The 18,709-nt window shown below is 44.3% G+C and overlaps 1 protein-coding gene and 1 pseudogene across 1 annotated transcript; both read right to left on the bottom strand.

The window, feature by feature from the left end:
• Positions 1-2,263: 2,263 nt before the first annotated feature.
• On the bottom strand, positions 2,264-8,815 carry LOC121781414 (immune-associated nucleotide-binding protein 8-like). The gene is made up of 4 exons (XM_042179159.1): positions 8,615-8,815; positions 2,948-3,008; positions 2,650-2,864; positions 2,264-2,578 (listed from the first exon to the last, which is right to left on the bottom strand). The coding sequence occupies exons 1-4, from the start codon at positions 8,813-8,815 to the stop codon at positions 2,483-2,485; spliced, it is 573 nt and encodes a 190-aa protein (XP_042035093.1). The 3' UTR covers positions 2,264-2,482.
• Positions 8,816-10,286: 1,471 nt separating this feature from the next.
• On the bottom strand, positions 10,287-14,224 carry LOC121781413 (annotated as a pseudogene).
• Positions 14,225-18,709: the final 4,485 nt, after the last annotated feature.

Here is an 18,709-nt window from a genome sequence, read left to right as displayed (position 1 = left end):
GCGCCTCCATGCGAGCAGCCCTCTCCTCAGCCAACGCCTTCTCCCGATTCGAAATACTCTCCTTCAACCGCACCTCAATCTTCAATGACACATCAATATAATATACAGATATAACATGCATGTCACAAAACAGAAGTAGATATTAATTTTTTGAATATTTTTAAGGTAAAAGTATTCAACATTACCATCTCAACCAAACCATCAAAATTGTTCTCACTCTCAGTAGATTTCCCTTAGGGCAGCTTCATCAGGTCATCCGCAACGCTTTCTCTTATCCGTCTTTTTAACCGTCTCATCTCTTAATTATTCATGGGTCTCACTGTACTTTTCACTTCATCTATTAACTAAGAGATAGCACCTGCAACCGTCCTTCTCTTATCCGTCTCTTAACCATCTCATCTCTTAACTATTCATTCAATTTCATTTTTTTATTTTTATTTCTAACAAATTCAATTAATAAAAACACACTTCATTAAATAAAATAAAATTACAACTAAAATCCTAAAAAAATACATAATTAAATTCGTGACAAAATAAATAAAAAATACATAATTTAAAATAAAAATTTATAGAAATTATAAAAACTACTCCGCCGGCGAATCATCCCCCGAAGGCGGTGGCGGTGCACCGAATGGAGGCGGAATACCAAGTTGTCCCGCCAGATACACAATGCCGGCATGATAGGCTTGATATTGGGCGGCGTCATCTGAGAAGTGTCGGCCATCGTAGCGGTGAAGTACATGGACTTTAGGGAGGAGGGCGGCCCTTGGGAACCCGCCGGGCTTGATTCACCTCGGCCCCTCCTCCCTCTAGCCGCCTTCGCCGCATTGGTCCCTTGAGGCCGACGGCGCCCACAGGAGGACCCCTATGCATCGTCTACCGTGCCCTCAACTTCCTGCGAGGCAACCTCTTGTGCGGCGCTGCCTGAACCGTCCCCACTAGACGAGTATTGGTCACCCACCTTGTGCTTCATGCGTTTTGAGGTCGAGTCCATGCTGGACTGGACACCGCCGGCCCACCTTTCGACGTCTTTGACGGTCTTCCAAGCATCGACATGTTCGAATTCTTTGCCGCTGTCGTCGAAATAGACTCGCAAAGCCGATCTCAGAATGTCGGCTCCAGTGGCTCCGCTTTGGTAATGAGCCGCTTCATTCTTGTAGATGCCGCAGAATATTTTGACCTCTCTGTTAACTTGGTCAAAATGACTTCAGAGCATCTTCAATGTGTGGCGGCGGGACCCTTTCGGCTTAATATCGTTGTAGGGTCGGCTTAATCTCGTTGTAGGCCTCAGTGACCTTTTCCCAAAAGCACTTTCGGGATTGTTGATTCCCGACGATGGGATCGTACGAGACGCTGATCCAGGCGCTGTACAGAGCCAGCATGTCCTTGCGGCTGTACGGATGACGGCCTACATCCTCCTCCTCAGCCACCTCCTCTTCTTCCTCCATGACGTCGAATGCCCTGGAGCTTCCGTCGCCTCGTCCTCCTTCCGGATTGGGTTCATCCGGATAATCCTCCATAATTTGGGATAATCCCTGCGAATACCTCGGGGCGGAGGGACGAGCGTATGCATCCACATCAAAATGGGGTGGTTGGTACCCCGCCGGCGTTGACGAGCCTTGGGTGCACGGCGTCGACGAACCGGAACCATCCAAGACATTGTACATGCCCCCAAGTCGCCAAACGCGTTGATGTCAAATCCGCCGGTGCCGCCAGAGTTTCCGTCGCTGTACATTTTGTGATGAAAATTAGAGAGAAAATGGAGATGATTTGGGAAGAATAGATGTTTGTTTGAATTTTTAATTTTTTTAATTAAATTCGAATTTTTAAAAAATATTTATTGCGTAGGCGTGACGCCCACTCGCGGGCCGGCGAGTGGGCGTCACGCCTAGCGCCAGGGCGTGCCACGTCGCGCGGACACGTGGCAAGCTGGCGCGCCAGCCATCTCGGTGGGACGTGCGTCTCGGCGAGACCGGGACGAAATGGGACGTTGCAACGCGTCTCGCTGCCATCTCGTCTCGGAGGGACGAGATACAAGACACCCGCGCGACGCGTTGCGGGTGCTCTCAACCTGTAAGAACAAAAACAATCTATTTGATCAAGACATTTAAGAAGACTCATAGCGATTTTCACTCTCTACAAGTATAGAAAACCCATAAATAAAAGGAACAGTAATTGTTAATTGCAAGGCAAACATATTTTAAAAGAAAGGATTACTCTAAAATTATCGAACCATAGAAAATATCTTAATTAATACTACGTATTTATAAATTTACAGTTTCTAATATCATTTATTAACACTTTGCAATAAATATACAGTTTAGTATTCTTATGTACAGTTATTGACCAACAAGGCTTCAAAACAAAATGTCCAGCGACGGAATGCCTGAAAAATACCATTCTAAATCACTTCACTCAACCTAGATTTGCTGAAAGAGTTCATCAGTGTATGGAATGCCTCCATTTTCCTCTAAAACAGTCTCTACAAGAGAGAGAAGCTCCTCCCTCTGCCTACTGATCTTGTCTTCATCTTCTGTCCAATTATCAAACACAATAGTTCGATTCCCACACGAGTATTCTGAAACAAGCATACATCAATATAGATACTTATCTGAACAAACATATATACAATGAAAAGGAGTTAAGTACCTTCAATTGATTATTTGCCAAGAAATCATCCAATGTCAATTTCTTCGGGCCAAATATTTGGCAGAGGCACTCAAAAGCAGAGGCCTCCTCTTGAGAAAAGAGGCTTCTCAGTGAGAGAATGAGCAGAACGGCGTGGATTCCATCTTTGGCCAGAGTGATACAGTGTGCAATCTCCTTGGCCATGGTATTTGATTCGACGGTGGAATCGAACAACCCTGTCCCAATTGGAGCAAAAAAAAAAAAAAAAATCTTGAAAATACAGATACGAGTGTGAAGTAGTATGATTGGGGGAGCTCACCGGGGGTAACGATAACGTTGAGAATGCGTTCATCGGGTAAGACGGTGGAGTGGAGGTGGCGCTTTTACCGTTGCCCATTTTTCCGAGTAAGATTTCTGGATGAGATGCAGAGGTGCTGTGGATATATTGTGGAGTGGAGATATTGATTTTGTTATCCGAGTGATCTTCCATATTCGGAGATGATTTGGAACAATTTTCAACATCGATATTGAGTCACATTCTGCCTCTCTCTATCTCTCTCTCCACTGTATCAGATGAAGCGTCGGTTTGATATTCGTGTTTGATTTCCTTCATATGATAAAATTACATTAATAATAGCATCAGCTGTAAGCGGCCTTCTCCAATAGCCCCACCCTTTTTTTCCATAGTCCCAATTTTTTATCTACAGTCCCAATTTTTTGTTTCCGTCACTATAGGGGGACACTTCCAATAACCCTCAAATTTTATAACCAATTTTCATTTTAATTTTTTCATTTCGTTTTTAAATTAGTGGAATTGAAATAATTATAAAACAAGATAATTGAAACCAAATATTCGTTGTATTGACAATCGTCAAATTATACAACGAACATCCAAAAAAAATACAAATAAAAACGCTGTCACCGTCTAATCGGTGGCAGAGTCCGATTCCTCCTCCTCTTCTCCGTCTCCCTCGCTGACGCCGCTGCCCCAGGACCTTCATCAGCCACGTGCAGACGGCGCTGCAGCCGACGTATGAGGTCGGAGTATATATTCTTGATGTACGGGTCGGTTGCGGCCTCGTATTTACTGCAGACTTCATGCAATTCGTGTGTCAACTGCACATATACGTTATCCCTCAAGACCTCGGTTGCTCTTGACGGCGGCATAGGCCAGACTGCGGGGCGCACGATCCAGACGCTGCCGACGATCGGCGGGAGGAACCTCCAGCTTCTCTAGCGAGTCGGATAGAGGCACGTTGTCCCGGAGGGCGGGCGCGCCTAGAGTGTGTAGCGGAAGGCTCTTCGGCTTGCTCTTCGTTCAGGTCGAACGATTGCGAGCCGCTGCCGCTGCTGTAGTCCCCGGCAATGTTGTGTCTTGTCCGCTTCGGCGCCGGAGCCTGCTCTTGCGCACAGATGGCCTTGAATTTCGGGCAGTCCTTGAGAACTAGATACTCCTCCCACATTGTGAACTTGGGATAGCCCAGCGCGTTGTATTAGCTCATCGAAAGTGTTTTCAAGTCAGCCTCGCTTCGGCCACTCTCCGCATGGAGTAGGTTGTTCTGGTATATGCCCGCAAACCGCCGGGTGGGCGGCAGAATCCTAGACTACTTCTTGCGGAGCTGTTCCGCGTCACATGATCTGGCACCGCGCGGTTTGAACTCGTTGTACGCCGCAACGACGCGCTTCCAAAAGCTCAACTCGTTCTGATCGGTGCCCACTGCGGGGTCGGATGTGGCGGCATCCCACGCCCTCGCCACAGCAACAGACTCCTCCTTGGTGTAGTGCGTGGCCTTTTGCCGTCCGGCTGGAAGTGAGCCGCTGAAGCTCCGCCAGTCGCGGACCCGACGCCGCTGCCCGATCGGCCACCGCCACCGGACCCCCCGCCTCTTGTCGCAACGGGCGTATCCGGTACGCCGGAAATAAGTAGATTGAACATCGTATCCAGTGCGTCTTGATCTGCCTGCGTGAAAAGAGAGCTGCTGGATTGGAAAGGGGTCTTCGGACGCGGATGGTGAAGGGCGTCGAGGTTGGGTCTGTAATCTCCAAATGCCGAGCGGCTCAGATTCCTCGGCAAAGGTTGGGGCGTTGGACTCGAAGACCTCCACGGCTGAGATGGTGGAGGAGTTGGACTCGATGCCCACGGTGGGGGAGATTGATTCCAACTCCATGACTGGGACGGAGAGCCGCCATATACCGATGGCTGGAATGGATTGCCGCCATATCCCGATTCGTGTAAACCGGGTAATTCATCGTCTCCACCGTGCATTTTTAGAGAGTGAAAGTGTAGATAGTGAATGGAGGGAGAGTGTGTGAAAATGGTAAAAATGGATGGTGGAGGAGTGGTATTTATAGGAGAAATTTTCGAAAAAAAAAAATTCGAGGGGGCTAAGGCGCGCCGACCGCCGCCCCACTATAGACCGGCGCGCCTATCCCCCACCGCCCCATCCTCGCCCCCTAAATGCCGCTACCTCGTCCGCCCCACTCTGATTCGTCCGCCCCTGGGCGGACGTCCCGGCCACTATAGACCGCCCCCTCCGGGGCGTCCGCCCCCTTTTGCCTATAGTGGATGCTCTAAGAGCATTAGCAATGGGGCGCCCTTAGGCGCGCCCTATGCACTGTCACGTCATCATTTTTATCCTCCTACCCTCCCACCTGCAATGGGGCGCCCTATGCATTTTCTTTTATTTAAATATTTAAATAACTACAAAAATTGGGAAAAAACTTAATTTCATTTATAAAAATTAATACATTACAATACGAATTAAAAAAAAACACAAACTCAGCGACGATGGTTACGGGCCCACACTTCTTCAATCATGTCATTCATGAGATGAGCATAGTCTAGTTGGTTGCGCATTGAGGTCTGTGTAGATAGAACCCGTCGGTATTCCTCTAGCGGTGGGCGCGGTCGCCGTGCCGGACGAGCTAGATGCACCTTCATCATCGTTCCAGTCGGTGATGCTCCCACCTTCATGCTCGACTATCATGTTGTGCATGATTATGCACGCATACATAACATCGGCGATGACTTCCTTGAACCAGACACGAGCCGATCCTTTCACTATTGCCCACTGTGCTTGGAGCACACCAAATGTCCGCTCGATATTCTTCCGCGACGCCTCCTGCTTGTGCACAAATAAAACCATCTTCTCACCAATTGGGCAGCTGATCGTTTTCACAAAAACAGGCCACCGTGGGTATATGCCATCGGTCAAGTAGTACCCCATGTGGTATTGGCGCCTATTGGCAGTGAACTCGATGGCCGGGCCGTTGCCATTGCATTGCTCGGTGAAGAGGGTGGATGAGTTGAGAACATTGATGTCGTTATTCGACCCGGCAGCACTGAAGTAAGCATGCCAGATCCAGAGCCGATAGTCAGCGACGGTTTCGAGGATCATCGTCGGGTGGCTGCCCTTGTATCCACTAGTGAATTGGCCTCTCCATGCCTTCGGACAATTCTTCCACTCCTAGTGCGTACAGTCGATGCTCCATAGCATCCTAGGAAAGCCGTGCATCGTCTCGTGCATCTTCATCAGGCCCTGGCAATCAACAGCAGTCGACCTGCGCAAATATGTGTTCCCGTAGGCCTCCACAATTCCCCTACAAAATCTCTTCAGGCACTCCCGGCCTGTTGTCTCCCCGACGTGGAGGTACTCGTCGAAAATGTCCGCCGTGGTTCCATAGGCCAACTGACGAAGTGCAGCCGTGCACTTTTGCAACGGTGTAAGGCCGGGTCTGCTGACGCCATCCTCCCCGATACGCCATGTATTCATCACGTGACTCCAAAGTCCGGACAATGCCGAGAAAAAGGTAATGCGGAATTCTAAACCGGCGGCGGAAAACAGTCGGGCCCCACCGCGGTTGCTCGGCAAAATAGTCTGCAACCAGACGTTGGTGAGCTGCGGCGGGGTCGCATCGGACAACCGTCCGACGTCGAATAGGCCTGTGGATCCGCTCCGCCGCATCCTCGCGCTGCAGTTCGGCTAAGCATTCCGCCATGGCCTCTTCAACGGCTGCATCTAAGGCATCCCCGGTCGGACTACCTTCCTCCGAGGAACTAGTGGTGTCGTCGTCATGGTTTATTTTGGTATGTAACAGAGCTAGAAATGTGAGAGATGAGAGAACTTAGAGAGGTGAGATGTTCGTATGAACAAGTGAATGAGAAACGAGGTTTAAATAGACAAGATTCGGGAAAAAAATAAAAAACGCATGTCATCGTCCGTGCCTATCGTCCGCGAAGCCCACAATGGTGCCCGATGGCGCGGACGATGGCCTATAAATCGCGCTTCTTCCGCGCCCGAAACTTAGGGCGTGGGCGTAGGGCGTACCATCGTCCGGCCACCCACAATGGAGACATCGGGCGCGCCCGAGGACGATGGCACGCATCGGGCGTGCCATCGGGCGTCCCATTGTAGGTGCTCTAAGAGCATCAGCAGTGGGGCGAAATTTCCCGCGGAATTCCCAAAAACACCTCCTGCCACGTCATACGGACTTCCCACTGCGCTGCCACGTCATACGGACTTCCCACTGCACTGTGACGGAATTCCCACATTAAAAAAAATCACAAATTCACATATTAAAAAATTTCCGGAATTAAATAATTTACGGAAGTAAGAAATTTACAGAATTAAATAGTCGACAAGAATACGGAGAAAATGCAACCACTTTATTTTAAAAAAACATACTTCATTATAATCAAAATACATAATTACTAAAAAAATTACATTATTAAAATAAAAACCGGCTTCTCACTCATCGAATTCCCCGCCGCCGCCACCCCCTTGCCGTCACCGTCCGACATGTCTCCGAACCCCAAATCGCGCCGCATACTGTTGATGATGGGTTTAAGCGACCGCTTGTAATGGGGGCCGGTCGATTGGCGCCATTCAACCATTGCACATAACATGGTTTCATGTGCCTCGATGCGGGCGATTGAAGGGTTCTTGGGGTTCTAAGGATCATTTTGGGCGGGTGTTGCCGATTGGGCATCGGCGGATCCGCTGGTGCTTCCCCTCCCCATCCGCGCCGCGGACTTTTGCCCAACCGGGAGACGGCGGCTGGACGACGATATGGGTGTGGGGAACTCTGACTCGGGAGGGGGGAGTTCCACGGAACCAACACTACTACTGTACTCTCCGGTGGCGCTGATCTTTGTCCGCTTCGGCCAGCCAGATTCAACACCCGCAGTGAACTTGGGCGAAGACTGCACCACAAGATACACCGGCCAATACTTGAATTCCCCGAAGCCATTGTCAGCGTCAGGGAACTGCTGATGAGCTAGCTGCTTCACTTCCTCGGCAGACATGCCGCTGGTTGCCGAGCGGAGGTTGTTTGTGTAAATGGCGGCAAATCGACTGAGCTGCCTCTTCAACCGATCCCACTGTTTCCGGCATTGCTCTGCGTTGTGAGGCTTCCCCCTGGCGTTTTGAACTGGAGGTAGCTTTGGCTAATGCGCCACGACATCCGGTCGATGTGCTGGTTCGCCCTGACATATGGATCCTCCACTACACTGATCCACGCCTTCGCCAGCGCGACGCACTCGTCCATGATCCAGACGGTCTTCCAGTTCTCGCTGGATCCCTCCCCCACCTCAGCGGCCCCCACCTCACCACCGTACACCGGAACGCCCCGTCCCCTGCCCCTCCCTCGCCTGGTCCTCCCCCTCCTCACTGTCGTCGGTGATGCGACGGTGGGAGAAACCCGGATCGGAGAAAGCCCTAACTCCTCGAGCGAGAACGTGTCATTGCCAGTGAATTGAGTCTCGAGAGGAGAACTCGTCGGGTTGTCCGTCGACAGTAGGTCCATATAGGGCCGATAGACGTCGTCCACCGGCGATTGGGCGACCCCCTCCCTACTCCCCCCCTCCCCGCGCAGCGACAGACGATCCCTGCATCATCCAGGGCATCATCATCCCTGACATCTGGGGCATCATTCCCAGCATCTGGGGCATCATCTCCTGCATCTGGGGCATCATTCCGGTACTCGCCTCGGGCATCTGAGGCATCATCCCATACCACTGCGGGTACATGTTGGAGTACTGGGGCATCATACCAGGTGGCATTTGAGATTGGGGCATCATCCCCGGCATTTGAGACATCGCAGTGGACATCGGCGTACTCCCGCCGATGGGAAAATGCGGCGCCGGTGACTCGCTCGAGGCAGGGGAATCGCTATCGTGGTGCTCCATTGTTCTTCGAAAGAAAGGTAGTTTTAGAGAGAGATACTCGTTAATACAAGTGGTGCGAATGAAATGAAGTTCAACGGGATGTATATATAGGAACCGAAAAAAAACCATTTAATGCAATATACGGGAATTCCGCGCGGACGTCCGTCCGAGTCAACGCAATGGCGGACGTCCGCACGGAATTCCGCAGAACGCCGCGGAACTGCGAATTCCTCGACGGAATTCCGTATCCATGTATGCCACGCACATTGGCGGACGTCCGCCACGGAATTCCCGCACGCCGGTGGGAATTCCGCGTTGATGTCCGCCACTGCTGATGCTCTAATAAGAGTGGCCTTTCCGAGGCGATCTACTTTTCTGGTATAACCTTTCCGTCGTCTCCTTTGATTCAAAATGGTGAATGCATATGCAATAAACAATTTTTCATCTAAAAGTTTGATCATCATTAAAGTCTAATCTAACGTAAATAAATTATTCCTTAGTACTACTGCATGTTTACTTTCCTTCAAAATCCGTCCAGTCTTATAAGTATATAATTATGAAAAAATGTGGTATTATAAAATCAATATCATCAATAACACTAATGTAACAATAATCATAATTAATAAAAAAAACCACCAGTTTCAGTTCTCAACAAAACACATCCAAAAGAACAAGGAGTTGCAACAATAACATTCATAAAAAAAACCATACATAAAATGATTAGTGGTGTATTTCTGCTAAAAATGATGACTAGTTGATAAGGCTAATTTCATGCATCGGTTAAGAGATTAAATTCAACAATTTACGGGGTCTAACACATTTTTTAAGCCAGGTGTGTGGAAGATATCGCCAGGCCAAGGAAGAAAGGAAGACAATTGCCTGGTGAAGGAAATTTGGCAATAAGAGCATCCACAACTGTGCTCTTGCCAGCGGCACGATTGTGGGCCCGACCCCACTTTTTCTGCCTGCTCTCTGGCAAGAGCACAACACCCACAGCTGTGCTCTTCCGCAAGGACGAGCACAATTAATTTAAAATTCAATTACACAAAAATATTTCCATAATACTAAAATTCATTAAAAAACCACAATAAATATTACAAATTACAAATAAAATAAAAAAGACATAATTAAAATCTTAAAAATTAAAAATTACATAATTAAAATCCTAAAAATTAAAAATTACACAATTATTGGCTAATATTACCCGAGGAAGACTACGCATCCGGCGGCACCAACCCCAATTGTTTTTGGAGACCCAATATCATGGTCTCGTGCGTTTGAAATTGGGGGTATTTATAGATGAAAGTGTGTATTTTTTGGGTAAAAAAATTAAAAAAAAAAATTAAAATGTAGGAAAAAACGGTTATAAACGGATATAATTTTTTTGGGAAGTGAAATTTTATTTTATTTTTTATCGGTTTTTTTAATTAAAAACCGATTTTTTAAAAAAAAATTTAAACACAACGGCTATGCCGTTGACGAATGAGGGCGCGCCACGTCAGCTGCTCGCTGGCACGGCGCTGCTCGATGCATCGAGCAGCGGCGGCGAGTGGCGTCCGTGCCAGCGGCGCGGACCGCCGTGGCGACGAACGCCACCGTTGTGGATGCTCTAAAGTGAGCATTATGAAGTAAAAATAGCCAGGCGGAGGAGATCGCTATGCTGAAGGGCAGAACAGAGATTTCATGCGATGGCTTCTAGAAGATCACCTCCGTATCTATATAAGAGAGAGCATGCAATTAGAAGAGGAGGGGATTTTTACAGAAGACTTTACTTTTTTTCTTTTTCGGCTCTAGGCTCACTCACACACACTTTTACACACTTGGGGTTTTCGGAATTGAAGAGGGGTTCGGGTTTCATTTTCGGTTAGCTGTTGTGTACCACCGTCCTTACGAAGGGCGAAGAAACTATTTACTGCTTTCATTTTAAGTTTTCTACTGGAAATTCCACCGAGTCTTCGCGAATTGAAGCTCGGCTTTTGTTAACCGTCGAAACTCGTTTAGCTATCTATGCAAGTTCTATTTTCTGTCATGCTGATGTTGATTTCAAGTTTTGATTATGTTTGATTCTGAGTTTGTGGTTATTTACTTGAATGGATGCTTTTCGCACTTGATCTGTTGAATCGAAGTTGAATCATGGTTAGATTGTCGTTGATCGGAGTGGATCTGTTGTAGCGGAGTTAATGGAGTTGTTTTTGGTTGCAGTTTGGTTCGGATTGCTTAGATCCGGAGTGGATTAATTGTTCGATGTGTGGAGCTGAAGCTGAGTTGGTTGATTGTGCATGAATTTGATGTTTCATTTCGGTGTTATGTTTACTTCGTCTAGTAGAAGTAGATCTGTTGGTTTCCGATTAATCGTCAGTTTTCGACGTCCGAATTTGTATATTCTGTTTGAATCTGGATTATTACTCTGTTTTCTCCATGTTCGTGTTTGAATCAGATAACGAAATACAGATTGTGGTTTGTTAAATGCAGAGTTAGTTAGTTGGAGCTTTTCGTTCGTACTTTACCGTTTCTGGAAATGGTCCCCACTGCATGTTTGTTCTTTGTTTCGTTAGATTAGGAAATCGTTTACTAGGTCGAGGAAGTTTGTTTGAGGTATTAAAGTTAAGATGATGTTCCATGTTTATATGATGTTTTCAATTTCCTAGGTCTAATGTCAGTTTTCATTCCCCAGCCTAGTTATAATTTCTCAACCCAAAATTGCGTGGCAGCAGCCAATCTCTCTTCCAGAGTCTCTTAAAGGCCTTCTTACGCATCCATCTTCGTGGGATCGATCTCTGCTTCCCTGTACTAATTCATAATATAGCGGGTTGAGGGTTTTGAACGCGGAGTTAGTGTGTCCGACGACCGAGACTTCGAAGATCCTCTGAGTTCCTAGACCTTGTGATCTAGCGGATTCTCTAGGTTTGCGAAGCTTGACCTAACACAAAAGCACACTCTAATCATTCCCAGCAGTTTCACTAGTAAAAGCTTTCTTCATCACATGACAACACAAAACCCTCCCTGCTTCCCATTGATCTTGTTTTGGAGCTCACTGCTGAATGCCTCAGCTCTGCCAAGGCGCTCTCTCAGATCGAACATCTCATCACGTGCTCTAGTTTGTGCTGCGAGCCCCTTCTTCTCTGCCCGAAGAGCTCTCTCCTCAGCCAGCTGCTTCTCAAGCCTCAAAATGCACTCTCTTAGACGCGTCTCAACCTTATAACAAAACAACAATCATAGATATTCACAAACACAAAAAAAACAGCTTTACCTAGAGTACTTATTCCTTTGTATTCAACAAAAATTAACTTCATTCAATGAAATCCAATATTACCATCTGGATGAGCCGCTCAAACTTCTCTTCATACACAGAAAGAGATTTAATTGCAAATCCGAATTCTGTAGCTTGTTCAATTGTGTCAATTCCTCCCTTCTACAAACATAAAAACCGACACCACATACAACCAATAACATCAATTGCATTTATAGAATCACAATATTTATTCGAGATTTAGCATAGTTTCGTGGTGCGTGCAACAATTGATGTTTACATAGAGCATGGTTCAGCAAAGATCGTGTATTCAGTGCAGTAGCATCAAAGGTTTTATACAGTAATCTCGCAATCATAAGGTTTCTGTTTGAATAACAACATAACTAAGCACAAAAACTAAGATCCAGTTAATCAAAGAGATCAATATATAATGCTGTTGGATATAGGGCTAGCTAAATATAGCGAAATACAGCACTTATCGTACCGAAAAAATACCGGAAATACCGAATTTGCGGCATACCGCAAGTTGCGGTACGGTACGATACATTAGCGATAGATTTCGGTACGGTAAAGGTATAGATTTTCCTATACCGCAGTATACCGCATTTACGATGTTTGCCAAAAATTCAATATATATGTTGTATTTAAAATTTATATAAAAAATAGTTAATATGTTAAAATCACTAACCCTACTTTCATATTTTAGTTCAGCCGCCCCCAACCCTAAACACACTCACGTAGAGATGCAAATCAAGTCCATTGTATAGATTTGATCTTTTGGACATTATTTAAATAGGTGAAATTTTATTTTAAATATTTGTCTATAATAGAATCTTTTTTGTATGAAACACAAGTATAACGGTATGCCGTACCTTATTTTGGTATACCGTACTCGGTACACCATACCTTATTTTGGTATAACGTAAAAGCACGGTATACCGCAATACGGTATGGTATACCGCATAGACGGTATGGTAATGGTATCGGAAATTACCGCAATTTGCGGTACGGTATGCGTTATGACATTCTCGGTGCGGTATACCGTACCGTAGTTGGATACTAAGTTTAGGGCAAAGTTCTCACAATTTTCATAAATGTATGAATATGGTTTGATATGGAAATCAGAAGTATAAGGATTAGCAAATTAACTCACAGTCAATTCATCGAATAGTTCATTCGAATACGGCTTCCCACCGTTCTCTTCAACTACATCCTCCACAAGTGAGAGAAGCTCCTCCCTGTGGGCAAAAATCTTATCTTCATCTCCACTCACATTATCAAATAAAGCAACCCTATTCCCACACATTGCTATAGTTTTCTGCATCAAGAAACAACAAAATTTAGCATCAACAAACATAGTACATCACAAAAAAAAGAACACAAAACAGCCGAAATCATTAATAATCACCATTAACTGCTTAGGGCAATTACGAGCCAAGAAAGCATCAAGAGTGAGATTTGTGCTTCGCAGGATATCACCATTTGTGAATACAATAATCATGTATCAGAAATCTTTCCACCAAAGATTTTGCATAGGGTCTCAAATGCCAACGCCTCTTCTTCAGAAAAACGGTTTCTCAACAATAGGAACAGCGTGGATTCCGTCCTTGGCTAATTTGATGCACTGAGCAATCTCATTTGCCATGACTTTAGGTTCAACAGAAGAATCGAACAAGCCTGACGAATTCGAGCAGTAAAAATTTGATCTTTGAGGTGAAAAATGAAATTAATGGATGCCCAAACCTGAGGTATCGACAACGTTGAGAATTCGACTGTCGCCTAAGTCGGTGGTCTCCAGCTTACAGCTGGAAGTGACTGCGCCTGAGCTAGGCATTGAGTCGAACACCTGGCGGCCAATGAGACGGTTGGCCGTGGCGCTTTTGCCATTTCCCATTTTCCCGACTAAAACGACGGTTCTAGAAAGAGAAGGGACTTCGACGTAGTCACCGAAGGGAGGACGATAACCACCCATTGAGAAAATAAGGGTGAAGAAATTCGGAAGCAGATGAAATTTGAGCTTTTCTGTGAGCTCAAAAGTGTAGAGACGGTTTGGTTTGAATAATTTGAGCTTCTATTGATTGTATTTTTGCGGATGATATACACGAATCACACATTCCGAGGCTAATTGAACAGTTTCAAACATTTGAAATGAGTGGATTTGTCTCTATCTGTTTCTTCGATTTGAGATGGTGAAGATATGAAGAGACATAGTCGGTATTCCTATTAATTCTTAAGAGCATCTCCAATAGCAATAGGTCAGCCATAGCCTAGCCACAAATTCCACCTGCCACATCATCAGGATAAGCAATAGGCTAGCCATAGGCTAGCCACAATAAACAAAATTATAAAAAACAAATAATTAACACTCACACAAAATACGGAATTAAATTTACAACACAAATACGGAAAAATTCAATAATAATATTTAATTTTAAAAAAAGTACATTAATTAAAAAAAAATACATAATTAAAAAATGTAGATTAAAAAAAATTACATAATTAAAAAAAACTAATGTCGTGCAGTCATCCGCGCCTACAACTCTTAAATTAAAACCTTTTGGAGTCGAATATGAGCATCCACTTGGCGCATGTCGGCATGTGCTTGGAGGCGGTCGGCTTCATCGTGAGGTACCCGCTTTGTACGTTGGAGGCGGCCACGCCGTGGCTTGGACAAACTTCATTATCGTCGTTGGTCCAACTAGTCAGTTGTACACCTTCATCTTCGACAATCATGTTGTACATGATAATACAGGCGTACATTATATCAGAAATGCAGTCGACATGCCACAAACGCGTTGGACCCCTAATTGCTGCCCATCGAGACTATAGCACACCAAATGCGCGTTCCACGTCCTTGCGCGCCGACTCCTACCGTTCCGCAAAATAGGCCTTCCTCACATCTGATGCGCATCTGATCGCCTTCACAAAGACGGGCCACCTAGGGTATATCCCATCTGCCAAGTAGTAGCCCATATCATGTCGGTTGCCGTTGGCGACAAAACAGATGGCCGGACCGATGCCCTGGCACACCTCGTTGAAAAGGGGCGACGAGTTGAGGACGTTGAGGCCGTTGTTCGACCCGGCTACCCCAAAATACGCATGCCAAATCCACAGCCGGTAATTAGCTACGGCTTCGAGGATAATCGTGGGATTCTTTCCCTTGTAGCCGGTCGTGTAGAACCCCTTCCAGACAGCGGGACAATTTTCACTCCCAATGCATACAATCTATGCTGCCTAACATACCCGAGAACCCATGCTTCTCCACGTGCATCTGCATCAGCTCCTGGCAGTCTTCGGGGGTAGGGCTTCGAAGGTAATGATCATGGAATATTTCAACCACACCCTGACAGAAATACTTCATACATTCAAGGGCAGTGGTCTCACCGATGTGGAGGTACTCGTCCCACATGTCTGTCGTGTCTCCGTAGGCCAACTGCCTGATTGTTGCAGTGCACTTTTGAATAGTGTGTGGCCGGGTCTGTCAGCCGCATCGTGCCTAAAGCGGAAACACAGATATCGATGCTCCAAAGCGTCAACAATACGCATAAACAGGGTCCTGATCATCCTAAAACGCCGCCTGAAAAGGTTGGCGTTAAACCGCGGCTCTTGTGCGAAGTAGTCTTCATATAGCCGCTGATGTGCAGCTACGTGATCCCGTTCAATCACTGCTCGGCGGTGGGCAACGGGTCGAGGTACCGCCGGCTGCAAGGCCCTTTGTATCAGCCGGTTTATCTCACTGGACGTATAGGCCTCCAACTCTTCGTTCATTTGCCGTTCGCACTCCTCAGCATCCTCACCACTACCACCACTACTACCACCCGCGTTACTCATTTCGCGTTGTTGATCTTGTACAGAAATTAAGATAGAGAGAAAACTCGTTAAAACGAGTGGTGCGAATGAAAATGACGTGCAAATCGCGTATATATATTATTTCAAAAAATTAAATTAAAAAAAATAGGCTGGCCGATCGCTCGCCGATCGGGAGCCTGCAATGGCGGGTAGCGCCCGAAAATCGGCGTGCGCTCGCCGATTTTCTCGCCGAATTGCCGCTCACCGCCTACAATGGTTCAGCGAGCGAACCGGCCAGCGCCGGGAATCGGCTAGCCGGTCCGCTCGCCGCCATTGTGGATGCTCTAACTTCATTTTAAATGAAATTTGATTTATTTAATATGGAGTAGTAGTTTATTTAATACTTACTAGCATTTAATTCAAAAAAAATTAATTTTCATATTTGAGTAATAAATACGATTATTAGTTTATTGTTACTCATTTTGTTAAAGTTTACAATGATCAATACACTATGACTCCATAGCTTTATTCTATAGTGTATAGTATGCATGCACGAGATTTATAATATTAAGAAAATATATGTATGTGGTAGAAAATGAGATTGATTCACAGTGTTTTGAGCATGCATGCCTCATTTGCCCAGAGAAAGAGTAATTTGACTAGATAGCTAAAATAAAGAAAATACTATTGTATCTAAAATAAGTGTTTATATTCTTAGGAAATTTAAAGTTAAATGATAAGTACTACTAATACATTTTTGTTTGATAAAAAATTAATTATTGTAACATATACATATTCTATTTCTCTTTTATTTATTCAATAATTAAAGACTATTTTACTTTATTTTCATGTTCAAAAGAAAACAATCATATAACTTGAGATGAGAGGAGCCATAAGATCATCCACAATGTGTCGCCCTAAGGCGCGCCCTAAAATCCGCCCTTTGCACCGTCACATCAGCATTTTATCCTCATGCCCTTCCATCTGCATTGGCGCGCCCTAAGCATTTTAATATTGTTTTGTTATTTAATTTAAATGTTTTCAAATATATAAATGCAAACTTATTTAAAACACAACGATTAACTAAAAGAACAGCAAAAAAATCATTGATTAAAAAAAAGTTACACGAGTTAGAAATAAAAAAAAATGACTATCCTACAAAAGCCCCAACTTCCGGCTCAACTCATCGCTCAACCTCTGGAGGCGCTCGGCTTGGGCCGGATCCGTACACGTCATAAGGGCGTTGTGCGTGTTGGCGTCGAAAGACCGATATTCGCCAGGTTGTGTACCCGGCCACCGTGCGCCATCTCCAAACATCGGGCTACTAGGACTTGAGTATCCACCAGAATCCATTTTATAGTGTAATTTGAGAGTTTAAAAGTTAATCGAAAAGTTACAAATGAAAAGTGAAGCTGGGGTATATATATAACAAAATTTTCGAATTTAAAAAAAAAAACTAAAACGTGTTGCATCGTCCGCGCCATCGTCCGTGTCGCCCACAGTGGGCGGACGATGACACGGACGATGCCCTATCGTCCGCGCTTCGTCCGCGGACGACGCTTCGTCCGGCGGACGGCGGTGCTACAGTGGCGGATGATAGCGCGCTCGATGCATATGCATTGGGTGCGCTATCATCTGCCCCATTGTGGATGGCATAAGGGTAAAGATTAATAGTAGTGTTAATTCTAGAAACGGCAAAAGAGTGTTGAGGCCGTGTAAATTTGATCAAAAATATCTACTAATTTTATTAACTGCCGCAAATAAATTTTAAAATATCAAATTTAAATTTATGAAGTCAATTATATCGTGTAGCCCAAAAGAAAGTGTAATAGGCTATATTGAGCCCAACTTTAGTTAGGCGTATGAGTGCAAACTGGTTGGACTTCACGAATTAATGACCCGCTTGTTTTTATAGTGAATTTACACTGATGGTCGATGGAGCGATAGTATGCAATATTATAGGTGAGATATTATTATTAAATATATTATAGATGCATAGGTTATAAATAGTTTTACAAAATTTGAAATCATGAAATCTAAATTGTAGTCTTTCACTAAATATGAAATGTGTTTTTTGCAGCAAAATTTTTACATATGATAGTAAAGGGTCCTCTTATAGCATCATAATTCAAAATCAAGACCAAATCTCCATCTTTAGATTTTAAAATGAATGAATAAGATTAAATCTTACGAATTTCAATAAAGAGTAGACAAAATAGCAAGAAAAGGGTAAGATCGTCATTCTGTTATCATATCATAATTTTTATGTTTTTTTATATCAACATAGTGTATTGCAAATATTAACACAATGACATGAATACTTCAACAAAAGTACACGGAAATATCAACACAGTTTTATTGAGATTTTACATAAATTATATTGAGATTTTACCTGTATCATATTGAAATTTTTTGATATACTTGTTGATAAAAAATATGCTTATCAACATATACGAAAACTGAAATAAAAATAATCAAATTTTATCATCTGAACGTCGTCGGAACATATACAATTGAAATCTCGTTAGAATCCTTATAAAATTACTTTTAATTTGATATATTTTTTGCGAAAAAATAATTTAAATCGAGAGAGTTATGTAAATTTAAAGTTTTAAGATAATTTTTATAAAAGAGAATCGACATTAATACCTTTTAATTTTATTTAATAATTATTTAAATTTAAAATATAATTCACTTGCATTATATCTACCAACGGATCTCCTAATTTAATGGTTAGCAATTAATCACATCCATACTAGTAAATATTATTTTATAAGATAAGTTGAGACAAGAAATAATATTATTTTCATTTTAAGAAATGCTTAAACAAAAACATTATATTTTTAATAGAAAAAAATAGAAAGTGGATAATTATT

This window comes from Salvia splendens, chromosome 20 (assembly GCF_004379255.2).
Source record: "Salvia splendens isolate huo1 chromosome 20, SspV2, whole genome shotgun sequence".
In the NCBI taxonomy this organism is placed as follows: domain Eukaryota; kingdom Viridiplantae; phylum Streptophyta; class Magnoliopsida; order Lamiales; family Lamiaceae; genus Salvia; species Salvia splendens.
The sequence above is the reverse complement of the archived record's forward strand: the minus strand, read 5'-3'. Positions and strand labels throughout refer to the sequence as shown.

Bases quoted from the DNA above. Each gene is read 5' to 3' on its own strand.
- LOC121781414 (XM_042179159.1), bottom strand. From the start codon at position 8,815: ATGGAGCACCACGATAGCGATTCCCCTGCCTCGAGCGAGTCACCGGCG. The intron at 3,009-8,614 runs GCGAGTACCGGA...CAACGGTAAAAG, and splicing joins TGATGCCTCAGATGCCCGAG to CGCCACCTCCACTCCACCGT. The intron at 2,579-2,649 runs GTACTTAACTCC...TGCTTGTTTCAG, and splicing joins TGGCAAATAATCAATTGAAG to AATACTCGTGTGGGAATCGA.